The sequence below is a fragment of the Fonsecaea erecta genome (assembly GCF_001651985.1).
Source record: "Fonsecaea erecta strain CBS 125763 chromosome Unknown Scaff4, whole genome shotgun sequence".
Classification (NCBI taxonomy): Eukaryota; Fungi; Ascomycota; class Eurotiomycetes; order Chaetothyriales; family Herpotrichiellaceae; genus Fonsecaea; species Fonsecaea erecta.
The window spans coordinates 3,048,214-3,065,087 of NW_017387247.1; the positions used below are offsets into that span (position 1 = coordinate 3,048,214).

General features: G+C 52.0%; 7 protein-coding genes across 7 annotated transcripts; 4 read left to right on the forward strand and 3 right to left on the reverse strand.

Annotated features, from left to right (window-relative positions):
* Positions 1 to 25: 25 nt before the first annotated feature.
* AYL99_05860 (guanylate kinase) lies at positions 26 to 667 on the forward strand (the record flags this gene model as incomplete). Its single annotated transcript, XM_018837372.1, has 1 exon — positions 26 to 667. The coding sequence occupies one exon, from the start codon at positions 26 to 28 to the stop codon at positions 665 to 667; it is 642 nt and encodes a 213-aa protein (XP_018694225.1).
* A 262-nt stretch (positions 668 to 929) lies between these two features.
* AYL99_05861 (hypothetical protein) lies at positions 930 to 2,118 on the reverse strand (the record flags this gene model as incomplete). The annotated part of the gene is made up of 4 exons (XM_018837373.1): positions 930 to 1,617; positions 1,684 to 1,765; positions 1,817 to 1,945; positions 1,998 to 2,118. 4 exons carry the CDS (start codon positions 2,116 to 2,118, stop codon positions 930 to 932), a joined length of 1,020 nt encoding a protein of 339 aa, XP_018694226.1.
* Positions 2,119 to 2,535: 417 nt separating this feature from the next.
* AYL99_05862 (hypothetical protein) lies at positions 2,536 to 4,815 on the forward strand (the record flags this gene model as incomplete). The annotated part of the gene is made up of 4 exons (XM_018837374.1): positions 2,536 to 2,796; positions 3,714 to 3,750; positions 3,807 to 4,249; positions 4,333 to 4,815. The coding sequence occupies 4 exons, from the start codon at positions 2,536 to 2,538 to the stop codon at positions 4,813 to 4,815; spliced, it is 1,224 nt and encodes a 407-aa protein (XP_018694227.1).
* Positions 4,816 to 6,625: 1,810 nt separating this feature from the next.
* Positions 6,626 to 7,111, reverse strand: AYL99_05863 (hypothetical protein; the record flags this gene model as incomplete). The annotated part of the gene is made up of 2 exons (XM_018837375.1): positions 6,626 to 6,990; positions 7,045 to 7,111. The coding sequence occupies 2 exons, from the start codon at positions 7,109 to 7,111 to the stop codon at positions 6,626 to 6,628; spliced, it is 432 nt and encodes a 143-aa protein (XP_018694228.1).
* Positions 7,112 to 7,457: 346 nt separating this feature from the next.
* Positions 7,458 to 8,617, forward strand: AYL99_05864 (hypothetical protein; the record flags this gene model as incomplete). Its single annotated transcript, XM_018837376.1, has 3 exons — positions 7,458 to 7,728; positions 7,778 to 8,014; positions 8,073 to 8,617. The coding sequence occupies 3 exons, from the start codon at positions 7,458 to 7,460 to the stop codon at positions 8,615 to 8,617; spliced, it is 1,053 nt and encodes a 350-aa protein (XP_018694229.1).
* Positions 8,618 to 9,059: 442 nt separating this feature from the next.
* On the forward strand, positions 9,060 to 12,470 carry AYL99_05865 (hypothetical protein; the record flags this gene model as incomplete). The annotated part of the gene is made up of 3 exons (XM_018837377.1): positions 9,060 to 9,089; positions 9,134 to 12,239; positions 12,340 to 12,470. 3 exons carry the CDS (start codon positions 9,060 to 9,062, stop codon positions 12,468 to 12,470), a joined length of 3,267 nt encoding a protein of 1,088 aa, XP_018694230.1.
* Positions 12,471 to 15,710: 3,240 nt separating this feature from the next.
* On the reverse strand, positions 15,711 to 16,634 carry AYL99_05866 (hypothetical protein; the record flags this gene model as incomplete). Its single annotated transcript, XM_018837378.1, has 2 exons — positions 15,711 to 16,483; positions 16,559 to 16,634. The coding sequence occupies 2 exons, from the start codon at positions 16,632 to 16,634 to the stop codon at positions 15,711 to 15,713; spliced, it is 849 nt and encodes a 282-aa protein (XP_018694231.1).
* Positions 16,635 to 16,874: the final 240 nt, after the last annotated feature.

Sequence of the window (16,874 nt, forward strand, 5' to 3'; positions counted from 1 at the left end):
CAAGTCCATAAGTCGTGGTGCGGCCATGTCTGCCTCCGCACCAACAAGCGAGCCAAGACCCATTGTATTCTCCGGGCCCTCGGGCGCTGGCAAAAGTACCCTTATAAAGCGACTCTTTGCGACACATCCCGATCTGTTCGGATTCAGCGTCTCCCACACCACTCGAAAGCCCCGACCTGGCGAGGAAGATGGCGTCCACTACCACTTCACAACCCCCGAAAAGTTCGAGTCGATGATCGCAGACAACGCTTTCGAAGAACATGCCAAATTTGGCGGGAACTACTATGGCTCCTCGAAGAAGGCCGTCCAAGACGTGACCGAGGGAAAAGGCAAGAGCATTGATGGGAGCACAGCCTCTGGCAAGAGGATATGCATATTTGACATTGAAATGGAGGGCGTCAAGCAGCTGAAGAAGAGCCAGTTGAACCCAAGGATATGCTTCATTCAGCCGCCTAGTATTGAGGTTCTGGAACAGAGACTACGTGGTCGTGGCGACACAAGCGAAGAAGCGATTCAGAAGCGTCTGGCTCAAGCCAAAAATGAAATGGAGTATTGTAAGACCGAGGGCAAGAACGACAAGGTCATCATCAACGATGATCTCGATGCCACGTTCAAGGAACTTGACGACTGGGTGATGAAGGAACTGGGTACAGAATCCTCAACTTGATTCGCCCAGACTGCAACGCAGCAAAAATAGGTGGACGGAGTTTTGATTTCAGGCGCCCCCAGCGATGATGAACAGTCATGAGAATTACTTTATACCCCCAGCTCAAAGACGAAAGGCCCGCTCTCTGCATAGACGCTACATTAGAATAACGTTTCAGGCGACAAGAAATGGATATGGCAATCGCTCAAGCTCAACCATTGCTTTTGTCAAATCCGTCCTCATCCCCATCCCCTTGCTTGGATCCTTCAAATGTGCAAATCTCCTAATATCCGTTCATGGTCATGCGCTGCGAGCCTCTGCTCAATTCTCGGTCAGCGGCAGGACTGATTGGTCTGCTACCAGCCATGCCGCTGGCAGCACTGCTCTCCTTCAACGCCAACAACTGCTTGGCTCTGAAGGTTTCGTAGTGGATCTGGCTGGTAGTCTCAATGAGGTCTTGGAGGTGAGTGCGAGTGAGGAAGTTTCGAAGGTACACGAATTCGCAATGGTTCTCATCCTCGACATTGATGATTCCCCATTTGTTCTGTCGGCCGCGAACTTGCTTGCCGTTAACAATGATTGACTTCTCACTGCCGACAACCGCAAAGGGGATAATGTCCTTGATGGTGGCATTGGTTGCTCTTTCCTCATCGTCCAGCTCTTCGTTGTCATATGGGTACATCTTCAGGTTGTGGAAAGCAAACTCCTCCTTGATCCGCTCCTTGAACGCCCTGCGCTCTTCGAGTGTGAGGGAATCAGCCTTTGCGATGACCGGGACGACGTTGACGACGTCAGAGAGCTTCTTCAGAACCACAATGTCGATCGGTTTCAGAGCATGGCCGGAAGGTTGGATGAAGAAGAGGCAGCAATGGATGCGGGTGTCTTGGATGTAGCGTTCTCGCTGGGCGGTGAGCTCTTTTCGAAGGTACGCAGAGTGTTGGTCTTTGATGTATTTCACAATGGGATCCCAGCTGAAGGACAGTCAGTCATACATGTCAAAGTCGCTGCCAAATGCGACAGATTCGCAGGACACCCACCAACGATCGTTGTTGACCAAATCACCATAGCCAGGGGTATCGACAATGTTCAACCGTAGTCTCACACCATTTTCTTCGATGACTGCGAATTTGTCAGTGACCTGTTTCCATCGCATGTGGTAGGCTGACTGACTGTGAGACACGGTCTGGATTTCAGTAGTGGATCGTGTTGGCTCATCAGGTCGAAGCCGGCCTTTCGAGTCAATGAGGTGGCTCGCGAAAATTGTGTTGATGAGGGTCGATTTCCCGAGTCCGGTCTGGCCTGCGGATAGTGAGTGGTTTGAGTCAATATGAGAAGCTCCTGATCGCCTTACCGACACAGATGACATTGAATTGGAAACCTCTTTTCAACAACTTCTTCTCAATTTGTTGGGTGATGGAATCGAAGCCGACATGTGAACGTGGAAACACCGCGTTCGGTTGGTTCATTGCCATGGTCATCGTGTCTGTTCGACGATGCGAGAAGCGAGGATATCAATGCGAGGAACAAGACAAATTCGTGTCAACAAACAAGCGGAGGCAAGACGGATGGAGGCAATGAGTTGTGGACGAGAAAAGAGGGAGTTGCGACGGCCTGCCACGAAACAATTTCCCCAGACGATCTTGCCAGCATTGAAAGGAAGGGACCCCTTTTTTGTCTCGTGCCAAGGGACAAGGGGCGTTACTTTGGAAGACGCTAAAATGGTGGTGTACAGTTCCTGCTGGTGCTGCCGCTGCTTTATTGATTGTCCCTGACTAGCTTGACCTAACCATGAGAAGCTAGCGCATTGAATGTCAAAAGGCCGTGCAGAAAGATTCTTGGGAAGCATTCCCTCCACAGAGCTCGTTAGAGAAAAGCAGCTTGCCGCAACTATGGCACTGACCGCTGCATCCAGCAGCTATCAGTTGTCACAGATGCTCCTTCGGAGGAGCACGGGCATACTCTCCAAATCAATACAAGCGTGGCCCTTCCACAACCTCATCTCCGCATCGATCGCAATACCCTCGATCGCGACAAGTATCCCAAGCCTCATTTCAGACATTTGGGAAAGTATCCTGAGGGCAGTTCCCAAAAAGAAGACGTCGCACATGAAAAAGAGACACCGACAACTAGCTGGAAAAGCTCTGAAGGATGTAAAAGCAGTCAATCAATGCCCTGGCTGCGGTAGACCCAAAAAGGCCCACACGTTATGTCCATATTGTGTTGCAGGTCAGTACGATATGCTTAATATCGATCACGTATACTGATTGACACCTCAGAAATCTACGAAAGCTGGAAACACAGAGAAGCGGAATCGAGCGAAGCAGCCAAGGCGTCAGAGACCAAACGCTGATGGATTGTGATGCGCCGTCCGGGCGGAGAAAAAAGAAGGGAACAAAGTATATGCAAGAAGGGAATCAATGCGGCCATATATTCCTCACTCTTTAGGGTAAACAGCAGCGCTACACCAGGCTCCGAGATGCATTGCTCATTTCATCCCTCCCCCTCCAGGACCGATGCTATCAAGAACACTCGATGAATATAGCATCAGAACGTTGAATAGTCACGAAGACGTGGAATCCCAGGCGGAGGCATCGGTCGGGCCCCGGATGAAACTTGATCGAATATTGAACGTGGACCACGCCTTACTCGCAGCCGGTGGCAGAGGAAGCTGTGCTTGTTCTGAACGGAGTCTGGAGGGAGGAGAGGCGGTGTAGGATGATCGCATTCTACAGGTTGTGCATCTTGAGCGAAGTACGTGACATTGGAGGCCTGGGCAAAGGAAGAGGCGGCTTGTGCTGTGTGAGGCTCTGCTGCGGTTGAATTGACAACAACATGCGGGCTCATTGTAAAACTACGTCATTTCAAAGATAATTGTACATTGTTCAAAGCGCAGCCCAATTTCTTCTGCTGCACTCGGTCTAGGTTTGATAGTGTTGACACTCTTCTTGATGGCAGCCTGATCGACTTCTCTCATTGAACTTCGTATATGATGCATCGATGCAGTCGAAATGGTCAGTAACCCAACTTTATTCATGCTAGGAGTCGTGTCAACTGAAATGGGGCCCAGTCGAAACAATATCTCGCACTCCACTCAATCGATGAAGGTAACTTCAATCTTTGCAGCGCACTCTTATTCTGCGGCTAACATGACATTTTACAGCCCATACGACGGACATTTTTGCCCTTGCGGTGACTCAAACCCAAATCCTTACAGGCTCGGGCGAGTCCTCAATCAAAATCTACTCTACAACTGAGGAAGGTTTCCCAATCGCTCAGATCCTGAAAGATGCCCATAAACTCGGTTGCCACCACATTAGCACAGACCGCGACACTGGAACAAGAGCCGTGAGTGTCGGTTTTGGCGGCGAGGTCAAAATATGGAGATACGAGGAGGGCAAGTGGAAGGACGACGGGGATGTTGATGTCGGCCCAAGAAAAAAAACAGGAGAGATTTGGGCCGTGTGCTTATCTTCTGACGGAAATTTCGTTGCTGGCACAACTCATGATGGACGAGTGAACGTATGGGATCTGGCAAACAGCACTAGCCGCGAGAAGATCAGGGAATTCGAGACGAAAGGGAGTTTCGGGATGTCTGTAGACATGGTAAGCATCCCACTACCTGGCAGAAATCGCTTCGACTGGCAAGAGGACAAGGACACTGACGCGTCGTCCTTCCCAAACAAAAGTCACCAGATGGTCGATTCATAGCCAGCGGCCACGAGTCCGGAGCCATCTACCTGTTCTCGACAGCCACGTCTCGTTTGCTGCACTCGCTTCCCGGTCTCATCAAGCCCGTCCGCACCGTCAAGTTTTCTCCCGGCTCCACTCTCCTAGCAGCAGCTGGCGACGCACGGATCATCTCACTCTACGATCCCGCATCAGGCGAACAAATCGTCAATCTCAGCGGGCATGCTGCTTGGATCACAGACCTTGATTGGAATCACAATGGTCAGTATGTCTTGAGTGGAAGTTTGGACGGCAAGGTGAAAGTGTGGGATATCGAGCGACGAGTTTGTGTTGCGACGCACGGCGAGAGTGAACAGGGTCTATGGTGTGTCAAGTGGCAACCTAAGGGCGAGACCAGCGTCGAGAGACAAAAGGCGGAGAGATTTATCACCGTGGGCAGCAACAAGGCCATCGCCATCTACCGGGAAGCTACAGGGGGATGAAAAAACCCAGCCGATGGGTCACTGAGGAAATCATCTGTCGACCAAGTTGGTGATTACAGCCATACTCGACGCAAGTCGACGAGCTGCTCTGGGCCGGTGCAGGCGCTCGTGGTTTTGCCGAAACAAGTCAGAAGGCGTGGCATGCTGTCCTATCGGCTATGAGGACGAACTTGACTGTCGAGAGCGATGCACTCAAAAGGGGGCCGGTCAAGATAAGAGTGGAATGGCAGTCTAGCATTAGGATTCAGGCCTTTATGGAACTTCATTGTCCGATGTCTGCAAATTTCATGGGCATCGTTGCTTCTGGTGATCGGGAGGTAGATAAATCCGGAATGTGAATTAGATGAATACAGGAGTGGAACAGCTAGGCAAGTGCTCTTCATCTGCCATTCTTTGTGGAGTACATGCTACGCCTCGTCTTTTCACAATGGCCTGGCGAGGCTGCAACCTACAGCCTTGCCAAGTACCGTAGTTGCAGGCGACCCCACCCGCATCAAATATTTCAACCCGGCGTTTTAGCTCCTTCAATTTTCTTTTCTTCACATATTAGTCCAGGGCACTCAATATACCTTTGTTGAATGCATATTCGCCCCCGTTGCTTCCACATATTTTCGAGCTGCCCAGATCATACGAGAATGCCTTTCTAATCCAGCTCCACTTAATTCTTGCCAGCAGGCCTGGCAGAATCGTAGTGGTGAATGGTTCGCTTCTGGCTGACAATATAACAACCATACGCTCTAAAGAGCTTTCTGCCTCACCTCTCGCCAAGCAGGGTTCAGATATACAGTCTATAAAATCCTTTCCTGTCTTCTCTGTCTTTTCCCTCTCCTCCTTCTTTCTCTTTCCCAAGGACCTCCCCCATCGCGCCACTTTGGTCTCTTCCTTGGGGCACACTAACCTGAGCTGGTAAGAGATATATATATAATTCATGTCCCTGCCCCCTGCCCATGCACATGGTTTGGTAGGGAGTTCATTCAAAATCTGGTCAATTCGAAATCCCGACCCACCTCAAACTGCGCGTCATCAGTGAACTGAGGCAAGGTGAGTTGGTGAGTACGACCCGGCACTTTCGAAGCTTCATCCTGCTCCACCTCTTCTGGTTCTCCATAGCGGATGTTGTCAAAATCATGCCGAGATCGATAACCACTTCTCAAATGAGAGTTCTCCGGTATCGTGTTACACTTTAATCCGTGCCTGGTTGGGATAACAGACCTTTCTGGCCAGGCAAGATGGATCTCAGTGCGTCAAAAGAGGAGATACATGCACATACACACAAAAGTTGCCTGCTTTGCAGTTTGAAGTTTATTCGACAGAGATAAGCAGTCGACAAACATGACTGTTTTGATTCAACGGACATGCTGTGGGAGACTTGTGCAACGTGCTATATCTGTGTACAAATCAACGCCAATTCATGTGCTTTTCCGGTTTTTTTCCCATGCCGTATGATACATTCAGCCATATTGGCTCCAACCAAGAATACTCAATGCTGTGACCATTCCGGCAAAGATCGTGTCTCGCAGAGCCTCCCAGTATCGATCCGCAAACACAGGAATAAAATTTAAAGGTGCCACAGAAGCTTGACAATCTCCTTGCCTGCCCTTCGTTAACCCATCTTTCTGAAAAGCGACTCGTCTCGCAGTGCCATAATCGTCCTCAACTCAGGATCTCGGCTCCGTGCATCATGATATATTCAATTGCCCAGGCCAGATTTATTTGCTCACTGCTGCCGCCCGACTTAATTGTGTTCGGTATTTGTTCTCAGGAATCCCATAATAAATGGCCATTTCAGGGATGTATTTCATCGGGTTGATCATAGCTGTTTTCTCTTGTCGTCCTCCTCTCTTCTCTTTCCAAACCCATACGCAAGACCTCCGCCCACCAAATTCACCAGACATAATCCCATAGTGGCGCCTCGAATGATGCCCCTCGCGCCGAACTTATTCATGAAGCCCATCCTCCTCCTGCCAGCCAGCACTAGGTAGGTACCACTCAGCGCAGCTGTCGTTCCAGCGCTGTCGATCTTGAACCCTTGGAGGTTGAGATACGTCGAGAAGAGTAACAAAGGAGGGAACAACATGGGAAGGGGCTGGAAAGGGCGAGCATGTTGTGCAAAGACGAGCGTAGCAAGAAGAGCTGGAGGCACGGGATTTTCTGTCAGGAGCGTAAGCAGGTAGGCTGGGAAAGTAGTCAATCGCTATGCGAACATTGGAGGACAGTGTGGTTACAGACCTCCCCATTTTTTGGCCGTGACTACAAGAGACTCTTTCGCTTTCTCTTGTTTTTGAGGGTCAGCCATGTTCAATGTTGGCAGTACAGAGTTGATTTTCAGCACATTGTATTTCAAACTGTAAAGGTTTGTTTTGAGTCGTCGGGTCTGGGGAGAGCTTGGGAGTTGCACGAGGCAGAGTAAACGTCATTCCTGGCTGCGGTTCGGCAACGGCGCCTCTCGTAAGTGCAGCCCACCATTCTTCGGCGCGGATTTGCGATTTCGCTTTTGAACACCTTTACTGCAAAAAGTTACGCCCCTCCAAAACTCGAGTAATCGTGCCAAAGCCTGGTTGGGCTACCTCCTCTAATTCTCTATATACTTCCTGGCCTCGTGAAGGCTGCACACGAACCCCCTACTCTCTCCATCCTGCGGCATGTCCGCAACAGCTTCCGGCTCCAACGCAAGGGCCAACGGCTCTGCCCACTCACGAGAACATAATCAGGGAAACCAGGAACGCAAGTGGACGCCGCAACAAAAGGCCGAAGTGATAAGGATACGAAAATGTAGTCCCACGGCTTTCTACGAGATCCTCGCGGTCGAGAAAACAGCAAGTGATGGAGAGATTAAGAAGGCGTACCGCAAAATCAGTCTGTTGACACATCCCGACAAGAATGGATATGAAGGTGCCGACGAGGCTTTCAAGAGTGAGAATACATGTATATTGTTGAAGACGGTAATGCTGATGATTCCTAGTGGTATCGCGCGCATTCCAAATACTCTCAGACGCCGAGAAGAAGTCGAGATACGATCAATTCGGCGGTGATCCCGATAACCGCTTCTCCAGTAGTGGTGCTGCAAGCGCAGGAGCCAGTCCATTCAGTGGCTTCGCGAGGTCGCCTGGGAGAGGACCCATGTACGAAGATGAAATCTCGCCCGAGGAGTTGTTCAACAGGTTCTTCGGCGGTGGCATGGGACCCGGGTTCCAATTTGGTGAGACGTCCTCCGGCGTGCGATTCTGCCATGAAACCTGTACTGACCTGGCTAGCAGGGGGCGGCTTTGGGGGGCCCCAGTTCGTCTTTAACATGGGCGGCGGCCCTGGCTTCACAGTACATCGCATGGGCGGCACCAGACCACGAGGGAGGCCAAGAGAAGCGCAGTCGGGACCTGCACCGACAGGCTTATCGGCATTGACACAGCTGTTACCACTGCTACTGCTGTTTGTTCTTCCACTGTTGTCATCATTTTTCACTGGATCCTCCAATTCAGGTCCGCATGTTCGATACGATTCCCCAGTCCCACCACATACGATGCATCGGGTAACACCCAGGTACAACATCGATTATTTCTTGAATCCAGCGGAGGTGGAGGGATACACGTCAAGACAGTTCAGCTCACTGGACCAAAGGGCGGAAGTGGATTATGTCTCGACGTTGAAATATCAATGCGAGAATGAAGTACAACGACAGCGGCACGAGATCAATGAAGCTACAGGCCTATTTTTCACAGACGAGAACAGACTGAAGAGGGCCAGGGAGATGGCAATGCCTGGCTGCCGCCGGCTGGACGAGTTGAAAGTCACCCGGCAATATTAGTTATGGAGCGGAAATGTGTATGACTTTGTCCGTTCGGTGTTGCTTAGGGGAATCCCATCGTTTTGTTTGGCGTTGGTGGCGCCTTTGTTGGCCAGCCAGAGGCAAGGCTGCAAGTGAACCGCCTATATTATTTCAAAGGTTAGTTAGTATAGGGAATGGAGAGTGGTGCTTCATTACCCCATCATTGATTGCCCCTGCGCCGCAGACCACCTTCAACCTGTAGGCACAGTCCCCAGGCAGCAACGTGCTGATGACTGCTTGGAGAGTTGCGCGCGGGGCGGCCACGCCGCGGGCCCAGTAGTTATTATCTCCGGCGCAGTGCCACTGATTCTAGTCTCTTCGAACCAACACCGACGTCAACTTGAACCCCAAATTGTCGGCTTTGGCGAAACCTCACCGGAATCTCGTCTGCGACACTTTTGTATCTACAGCCTCCACAATCATGGCGGATCCTTCTATGGACTCGGACAAGGTGCGTGAGATGCTCAAGCATCAAGTTCTTCTAACATGAAATAGATCCGCAATAAGAGACTCGCGAAATTGCAACAATCACAGCCGCAGCCGCAGCCGCAGTCGCAGGATACTGTTGCCGCAGCCTCAACTCCTGCCCAAGATGGCTCTGACTCGACGCCGTCGTCGCGACCAGAGACGCCCCAAGGAGACCCTTCTGCCCTTCCAACACCGACCGATTCAGCAACCCCATCTGGCACTGTCACAAAGGAACCATCTCCCCCCCCAACGACCCGAATACGAATCTCTCCGGCAAATGTCACTCCCCAGAAGCGGGAGATGGACGGCTTGGAACGACCTAATTCAAGACAAAGTTCACGGCCGAACGAGAGCATCGAACAGTGGGAAGACCGGACCTTGAAGAGTATCTTTCGTCTCAGTCTAGACCCTGAACAGACCAAGGATATCCACGGTCAGCAGCTCTACGTCCTTGCACAACTGAGAGAGGAGTTGGAGAGTGAAGGCAAACCGGTGCTGTTGAATACCGATTTGCTTGAGCAGGCCATAATGGAAGCAGGTGCAGATCTGGGGAAATCGACTCCGCATGATTGGCTATTCGGCTGCTGGAAGAGAATCACGAGAATGAGCAAGGCTGTCAAAGATCGGTCGCCCGAGAACAAGAAGTGGGCCATCATCTCAGAGGCTAGGAGACTCTGCATGAGCTGGTGCATATTGTCCATCACGACGCCTGACGTGTTCGGCGCCAACTACAACGGAGTCGCCGCACTCGCGGACCACCTTCTCGCCGATCCAGACGAGGATGGGGGTGTTTGTCATGATTTCCTCACGGAAGTCATCACCAGATTCGACGAGGATGAAACCATCAAGGATGCATTCGTCGGCGCCGTTGAGAATCTGAGTGAGCGTCTTGCCAAGTTGACCATGGATTCCGACTACCGGCGGTATACTGCTATGCTGCGACACCTCATTAGATACAAGCCCGTGGCCATTGCTATCACACAGTCAAACATTTTTGTGGACAAATCAGTTCCCGCTGCGCAATTAGAGGTTGGCACACTGCTTGGCCCCTTTTTCCAGTTATCGCCGCTGCAAGCGGAAGTGACGAAGCAATACTTCTCTGCGCCAAAGACGATGGATCCAGGAAGGATCCGGAACTCTCAGCAATCACTGCAAATGTCGTTAAGGTCCCATCAGACAGAACTATTTGATATTGTCAATACCCTGGTGCGCGCCTCCCCGGAAGCTCGAGAACGCGTGCTGGACTGGTTTGCTCTAGTGGTCAACTCGAATCACAAACGCCGTGCCCTGCGTGTGGACAAAGCGACGGTGTCGAGCGATGGCTTCATGATCAATGTCACGGCGATCTTAGACCAGCTGTGTGAACCTTTTATGGATGCACAATTCTCGAAGATTGACCGAGTCGATATTGGCTATCTCCGAAGACATCCCCGCGTTGATATCAAGGAGGAAACGAAGATTAACGCGGATCAAGAGCACTCGGATGAGTTTTACAAGGACCAGCTCGAAGGCACCAACAACTTCATCTCAGAATGCTTTTTCCTCGCCGTGGCCTCCCATTATTATGGGAGCGAAGCCGCACGAAATATGCTCAAGGACATGGACCGAGATCTGAAGCACATGGCCAAGCAAATCGAAGTTTTCGAGACAGAACGACACAAATACGTCAACAACCCTGCCCAGCTGGCCCTGTTCGAGAATGCACTCAAGAGGTACAAGGATCAGCATGACAAGGGCTTGTCCTACAAGTATGCTGTGCAGGGCGTTCTCCTGGACGAAATCGCACAGACTCGCTCCATGCAGTTCATGCGCTTTGTGACGGTCTGGATCCTTCGCCAAGTCTCTCCACATGGCCAATTTCCTAAGCAGAAATTGACTCTTCCTCTCCCACCCGACCAGCCAGAGACGTTCAAGAACCTCCCTGAGTATTTCCTGGATGTTATCAGTGGTAATTTTGGATTCATCATGTACAACATGCCCCAGGTCATCTCCGCAACACAATCAGACGAGCTGATAATGCTCTGCATCACCTTTTTGCGTAACTCGGAATACATCAAAAATCCATATTTGAAAGCGTCCTTGGTCACGATCCTGTTTCGGGGAACTTGGTCCTGGCGCCAAGGCGGACGGGGAATCCTCGCTGATCAATACAACAGCATGCCGTTCGCGACAGAGCACCTATTGCATTCTTTGATGAAATTCTTCATAGAGGCGGAGTTCATGGGCGGACACGGCCAATTCTTCGACAAGTTCAATGTACGCTTCGAGATTTTCCAGATCATCAAGTGTATTTGGCCGAACACTGTGTACCGCGACAATCTGTTGAGGGAGGCAAAAGTCAACATGGAGTTCTTCGTGAGATTTGTGAACCTTCTCTTGAATGATGTGACATTCGTGCTAGATGAATCTTTTACGGCGTTTCATACGATTTACGACATCTCAAAAGAACTCTCGCTGGCTGGCACGTCGCTGGATCAGCAGCAACGACAAGAAAAGGAGGAAGCACTGGAAGCGGCAAAGAGCAAGGCCAAGTCATACATGCAACTAACGAACGAGACGGTAGCGATGCTGAAGCTTTTCACGGAAGCTCTCGCCGACGCATTCACCATGCCCGAAATCGTCCAGCGGTTGGCGGATATGTTGGACTACAACCTCGATGCGATGGTCGGGCCGAAATCCACGACCCTCAAAGTGGAAAACTTGCAGGAATACAATTTCAACCCGAAGGCTCTTCTGAGCGAGATTATCGATGTCTACCTCAATTTGAGCGAACGGGAAAATTTCATCCTCGCCGTCGCGCGCGATGGTCGATCCTACAAGCCCGAGAACTTCATCAACGCAGGCAATATCATGCGCAAATTTGTCCTCAAGGCGCCCGAAGAACTTAATAGGTGGCAGCGTCTTATAGAGAAATTTGCCAAGGCTAAGGAAGAGGATGAAGCTGCGGACGCGGACTTGGGAGAGATCCCCGACGAGTACTTGGATCCGCTGATGTTCACCCTCATGGAAGATCCTGTGAGGCTGCCTGTATCGAAGATTGTCATTGACAGGAGCACGATACGGAGCCACTTGTTGAGTGATCCTCACGACCCATTCAACCGAGTGCCACTGAAAATCGAGGACGTCATACCTGGTAAGCGCCCACCCCCCTTTTTCTTTTTGGGTAATGCGGACTACGAAGATCATTCTCATTTCATTTTCCGGAATTTGATCATGCTGACGATTGCCTGCAGCAACCGATGTCAAGGAGCAGATCCAGAAATTCAAGGAGGAACGGATTGGAAGCCGGCGCAAGGACTTTGTGGAAACGGTCAAGACAGAAGCCGGCGGCACTGCCGACGGTGAAGCGATGGACCTAAGTTAGTGACCACGATGTGGACTCTTGCGGCCGTGGAAGGGTGAATGTTACAGGTTGTGGCCGTTACACCAATCGTCCATTGTGGGAAAGTTTGATGCATAAGCCCGGGGTGACGCAATAGATCAACATCATGGAGAAATGGCATCGAACTTCTCACGCCCTTGGCCTATAACGGGTATGCAGGGATAGCTGCACAATACCGCAGCGGACCAGGAGGCGCAATAATCCGACTATGTCCGTATGGGAATGCACGTGAACGCTTTTCCTCCTCGTTAGAAGGAAAGTGCCGCGTGGTGGGAATGCGGCGGAAGTCATTTGGAACATGAGTGGCACGCAGGCGGCTGCTGTGCCTACCCCTCCGTAGAGCCGATGGGTATACGTGCATCAGGAGAACTCCACCACCAGGCGATGTCTTTTCAACATGTCCACGGGGTCTACCAGGGGTCTCAGCCTCGTGGTTGGGGGGAGGAGCCGGTTTCCAGAAACAGTTAGTCCAATCAGCATCCTGTTTTGTGGGGTAGATGCACCGGGTATCCTGACTTGTTTCTTCACCGCATACTCAGTTGCGACCTCAACGTTCGCGGAAAGAGATGCGGCGAAGGTTTCGTCTGGACTGCTATCGCCTTTGGGCGAACAAGTGCTTTTCCTGTCCCCACCCTTGCAATGAAGATCTTCTATCCCTTAGCAAGTCGCGGACTGTCCACTAAACCTGCCAAGTGGCGAGGGATGGCTGCAGATTGATTTTATCCATGTCGACTGCGAAAACCGGACTGGGAGAATGGCTCCTTCACCTGCTGGTCGCTCAGCTGTCAGCATCATCATCTCGTCTATTGCAGGACAGCCTCGACAGATGACCAACTACCGATCGTCACCAGAAATGCTGTCAGAAGGCTCCTCTCCATTGGTCAACCTTTGCCACAGCTCTCGACTTAGAGGCTTTTGGCATCCAAAGAAGAGCAATATTCACTTATGGAGTCAATCCCACTACGACTCTACTGCCGCGGTTCCTCCCTAGGACAGCTCGACTCCGATTTTTCGTCTCATGCTGGGCCATGAGTCCTGCCGAATTCGCCAGTGCTCCATCGGCATGACACTGCCATCGATGATGCACCAGCAGTAATAGTGTGAATTCGGGTTGCTTCCCCTGTCGAATTAAGGGGCGCCTGTCGACTTTTCAAGTCTGTCGATTACTTCATCGAATCGGTCAAAGTACCCCGCAAGCCACGACAAGGTCTTAAAGCTTGTTGATACCACCCACGTCGAAGTGGGACGACACTCAATCGACTCAGACTACAACTTGCCACACCGTTTATTATATATATGAAATACCGCCTCTGCGCCGAGCTCCTTGCTTGCCGGGGCCTTCAATGTTTTCCCGAGCGGGCTTAGAGTCGAGGCACTTGCGGAGCGGCAGACAGATCCGACACGCATATGCGACCGACACTGGGTTGGAAATGACAACAAACCACCCCTTCTGATGCTCAAGCTACACTTGCGCAGCCGGAATGTGCCGACTCAAGGAGAGTCTGCAGAGGCGTACAGCGCCAGGGAAAATTTGTGTGTATGGAGTATGTTCGTCCGCCCATCCAACCACTCTCTGAGCCACCTGGAGTCGTTCTGAGAGTTTACGGGGCTGAAAGAGAACTGGTGAACACTTCCAACGCAAGCACCCAACTGGCATGCCTGGAATATGGTCGCAGAGCAGCCCCGGGCCCATCCTGGCGGGAGCTGGAGGCTTTAGCTCGCAGAGACACTGGAAGAGGAGGAGCAGGCAGGATCGAGGAATCCTCTTCGAGGCGCGGCGTGCAAGTGCTACGCGGAGGATGCGCGGTGACTGAGAGCCAAAGGAGCCAGGTCATACGACATGAACAGGGGTCGTGGGGACTGCAACGTTAAAACGGGCGAGAAACTCATGCCAACACATGCCTGTCTCGGTCGCGGGTGGATGTGCGCGCTCTCAAATACACGTCCCCGTTGCACACAGTATTCAAAAGTCAAACGAGTGTCTCTCGCCCCGGTGACCAAGGTCGGCTCGGCCCTGGTCGCCGCGTTCCCAGAAGGCAATTTCAAACTTTATCAGAGGGCGATGGGACTGACACGCACCGACGAGTACTATGCCACGATCTACAAGTCCCCCAAGCGCACAGCAAGGAGCCACGTAAGGCTGCCGCGCTTTCAACGGCGAAACGCCCCCTCACGGCAACACTGACCCAAGGCAGGGCCGGCTGCTTTTTTCTCTCTCGCAAAACTGCAGTCCCCTGGTCGAGCAATAAATACTCAAGATGGTTCCACACTTCCACTCTTCTCTGGACAGTCCAAGGGGAATGAAAATAGCAGATAGACAATCAATTCAACCATGACTTGCGGGCCAAGTTTGAATGCAATAATAATAGTCTGTTTCGACGTATATAACGACAACGTGTACCCTGCTAAAGAGAGAGAGAAAGAGAGAGAGAGAGAGAGAAATGCGCACATCACTGCTCCTCCACGCCTGCATTGGCATGGCCTCGTGGCAACATGGGAAAGGACTGATTCAACAGACAGTGAGGCCGATGATACGTTTGAACAGGGTCCGGTCCGGTGATCCCTGTGAGTGCTATATAAGGCGCGACGAGTACAAAGTCTGACTCCTTGAGTCTTGGTTTTACCCTGGCTTCTGTGGCGGTTGGTTTCCTTTCTTCAGCCAGACACCTCATTTCCGGGGTCTGGCTAGGGTGTTTGTTTCACAGCTCGCGCACCGTATTTTTGTTACTTTTGTCCCTACAGATAGGACTGCTGAGGAGGGAAACGAGGCGGAGGAGATCTCAATTTCTTTTGCCTGAGCGAGCGGCGAGACGCTCACCGACTGACTCTGCTCAGCGGAATGAATGAATGAACGAAGGGAAGCTCAAAAAGTTGGCCAGTTAAATGGCCATGGTTCAACTATGCTTGATAGCAATTGAGACTGGGTGAAAATCGCAGACGTTGAGTAGAGTACTGAGGAGGGCCTCGTCACTTTGGATGGCGGCGATGGGAACTAGAGCAGAGCTTTCAAGTCTACCATCGCAACCCTGTGTTCTTCACCCACTCCTAGCTCCTGGTTGACGGGCAAGAACCCTGCGTGGACATTCTCTCCCAAGGCAGGCCAGACTTGCAATCTCCATTTGGCGAATCGAACCAACTCGTCCATGTCCGCTCCAAGCACAGACAACTTCATTCGGTCACAGCCAATAAAATAGCAGACGCAACACTCAGCTTGCTTGTTTGTTACCTCCGTTTCACCAATGTCCCCACGATATGCGGAATGGTGCTGTATGGATCGCACAGCTTGACGTCGACCTTAGCCCAGCCGCCATCCCTCTGTGCGGCTCTGTGCAGACTCGCCAGCGTGTCCCTGGTCAACTCGCAGCCACCCATGAGCGAGCTCCAGCCGATCCACATGTAGAACTTCTGCAATGCACGGCCCGCCGCGGTGCCGCCTTTCGTGCTGTCCCCCGAATTGACCACGTGTTCGCACACGACCATCCGGCCGCCAGGCTTGAGGACGCTGTACAGGCCTTCCGTCACCCTGTCCAGGTTGGGGATACCGCAGAGCACGCGGATGCAGACGATCTCGTCGAAGGGCGTGTTGGCCTCTCCGGCGCCGTGGGCATCGCCCGTTTTGAGAAGTCCCGCTTTCGCGAGTGCTGGGACTAGCGACTCGAGCTTCGCCTCGCAGCTGAGGACGTGGTACTTGTCACCCAGGCCGGCGTCCTTGGCGCGCTTCCGCAAAGCGGCGTGCATGCTCACGCCCGGCTCTGCTCCGTAGATCGCGGTGATGCCCTGGGGGTTCGAAAAGCGGAACAGCTGGTGGCCAGCGCCGGGGCCGACATCGAGAATGACGCCGCTGCTCTGGGCCAAGATGGGACCCAGAGATTCGGGGGTGTCTCGGGCGCAGATCAGCCCGCCGATGGCCCAGAGGCTGGCAAAGGCCTTTTCCTTGTAGCGCGCGAAGTGGCTGACGAGCAGGCCGGGGTGGAAGACAGCGGTCTGGATATGGCCTTGTCAAGTTTCAGCTGGTGTATCACGCACGATTTGCTCACCATGAAAGGCTTTCTGGGCTCGAGAAGACATACAAATGACGCTGGTAAGAATGAATGCGCCGGGCAGGGCGTACGATACCCAGCGTTGGATGGGATTAGAGGTATCCATCTTCTCCATACCGGGTTTTGCTGATATCGTTTTGATTGTCGCTCGAGAACAACTTCGAGAGGCAAAGCTGAAGACGGAGAAAACGAGGGAGACCCTGAGGGTGACACCGTCTGTCCTTATCACTCCTGCATCAGCGTTCGTGTCGACGCCAGCATCAACCTTTCTCACATCGTGTGTCACGTCACACACAGGGATCGAGAGTCTCGATTACGAGGCCACCGCCTTCCCAATGGTATGCGT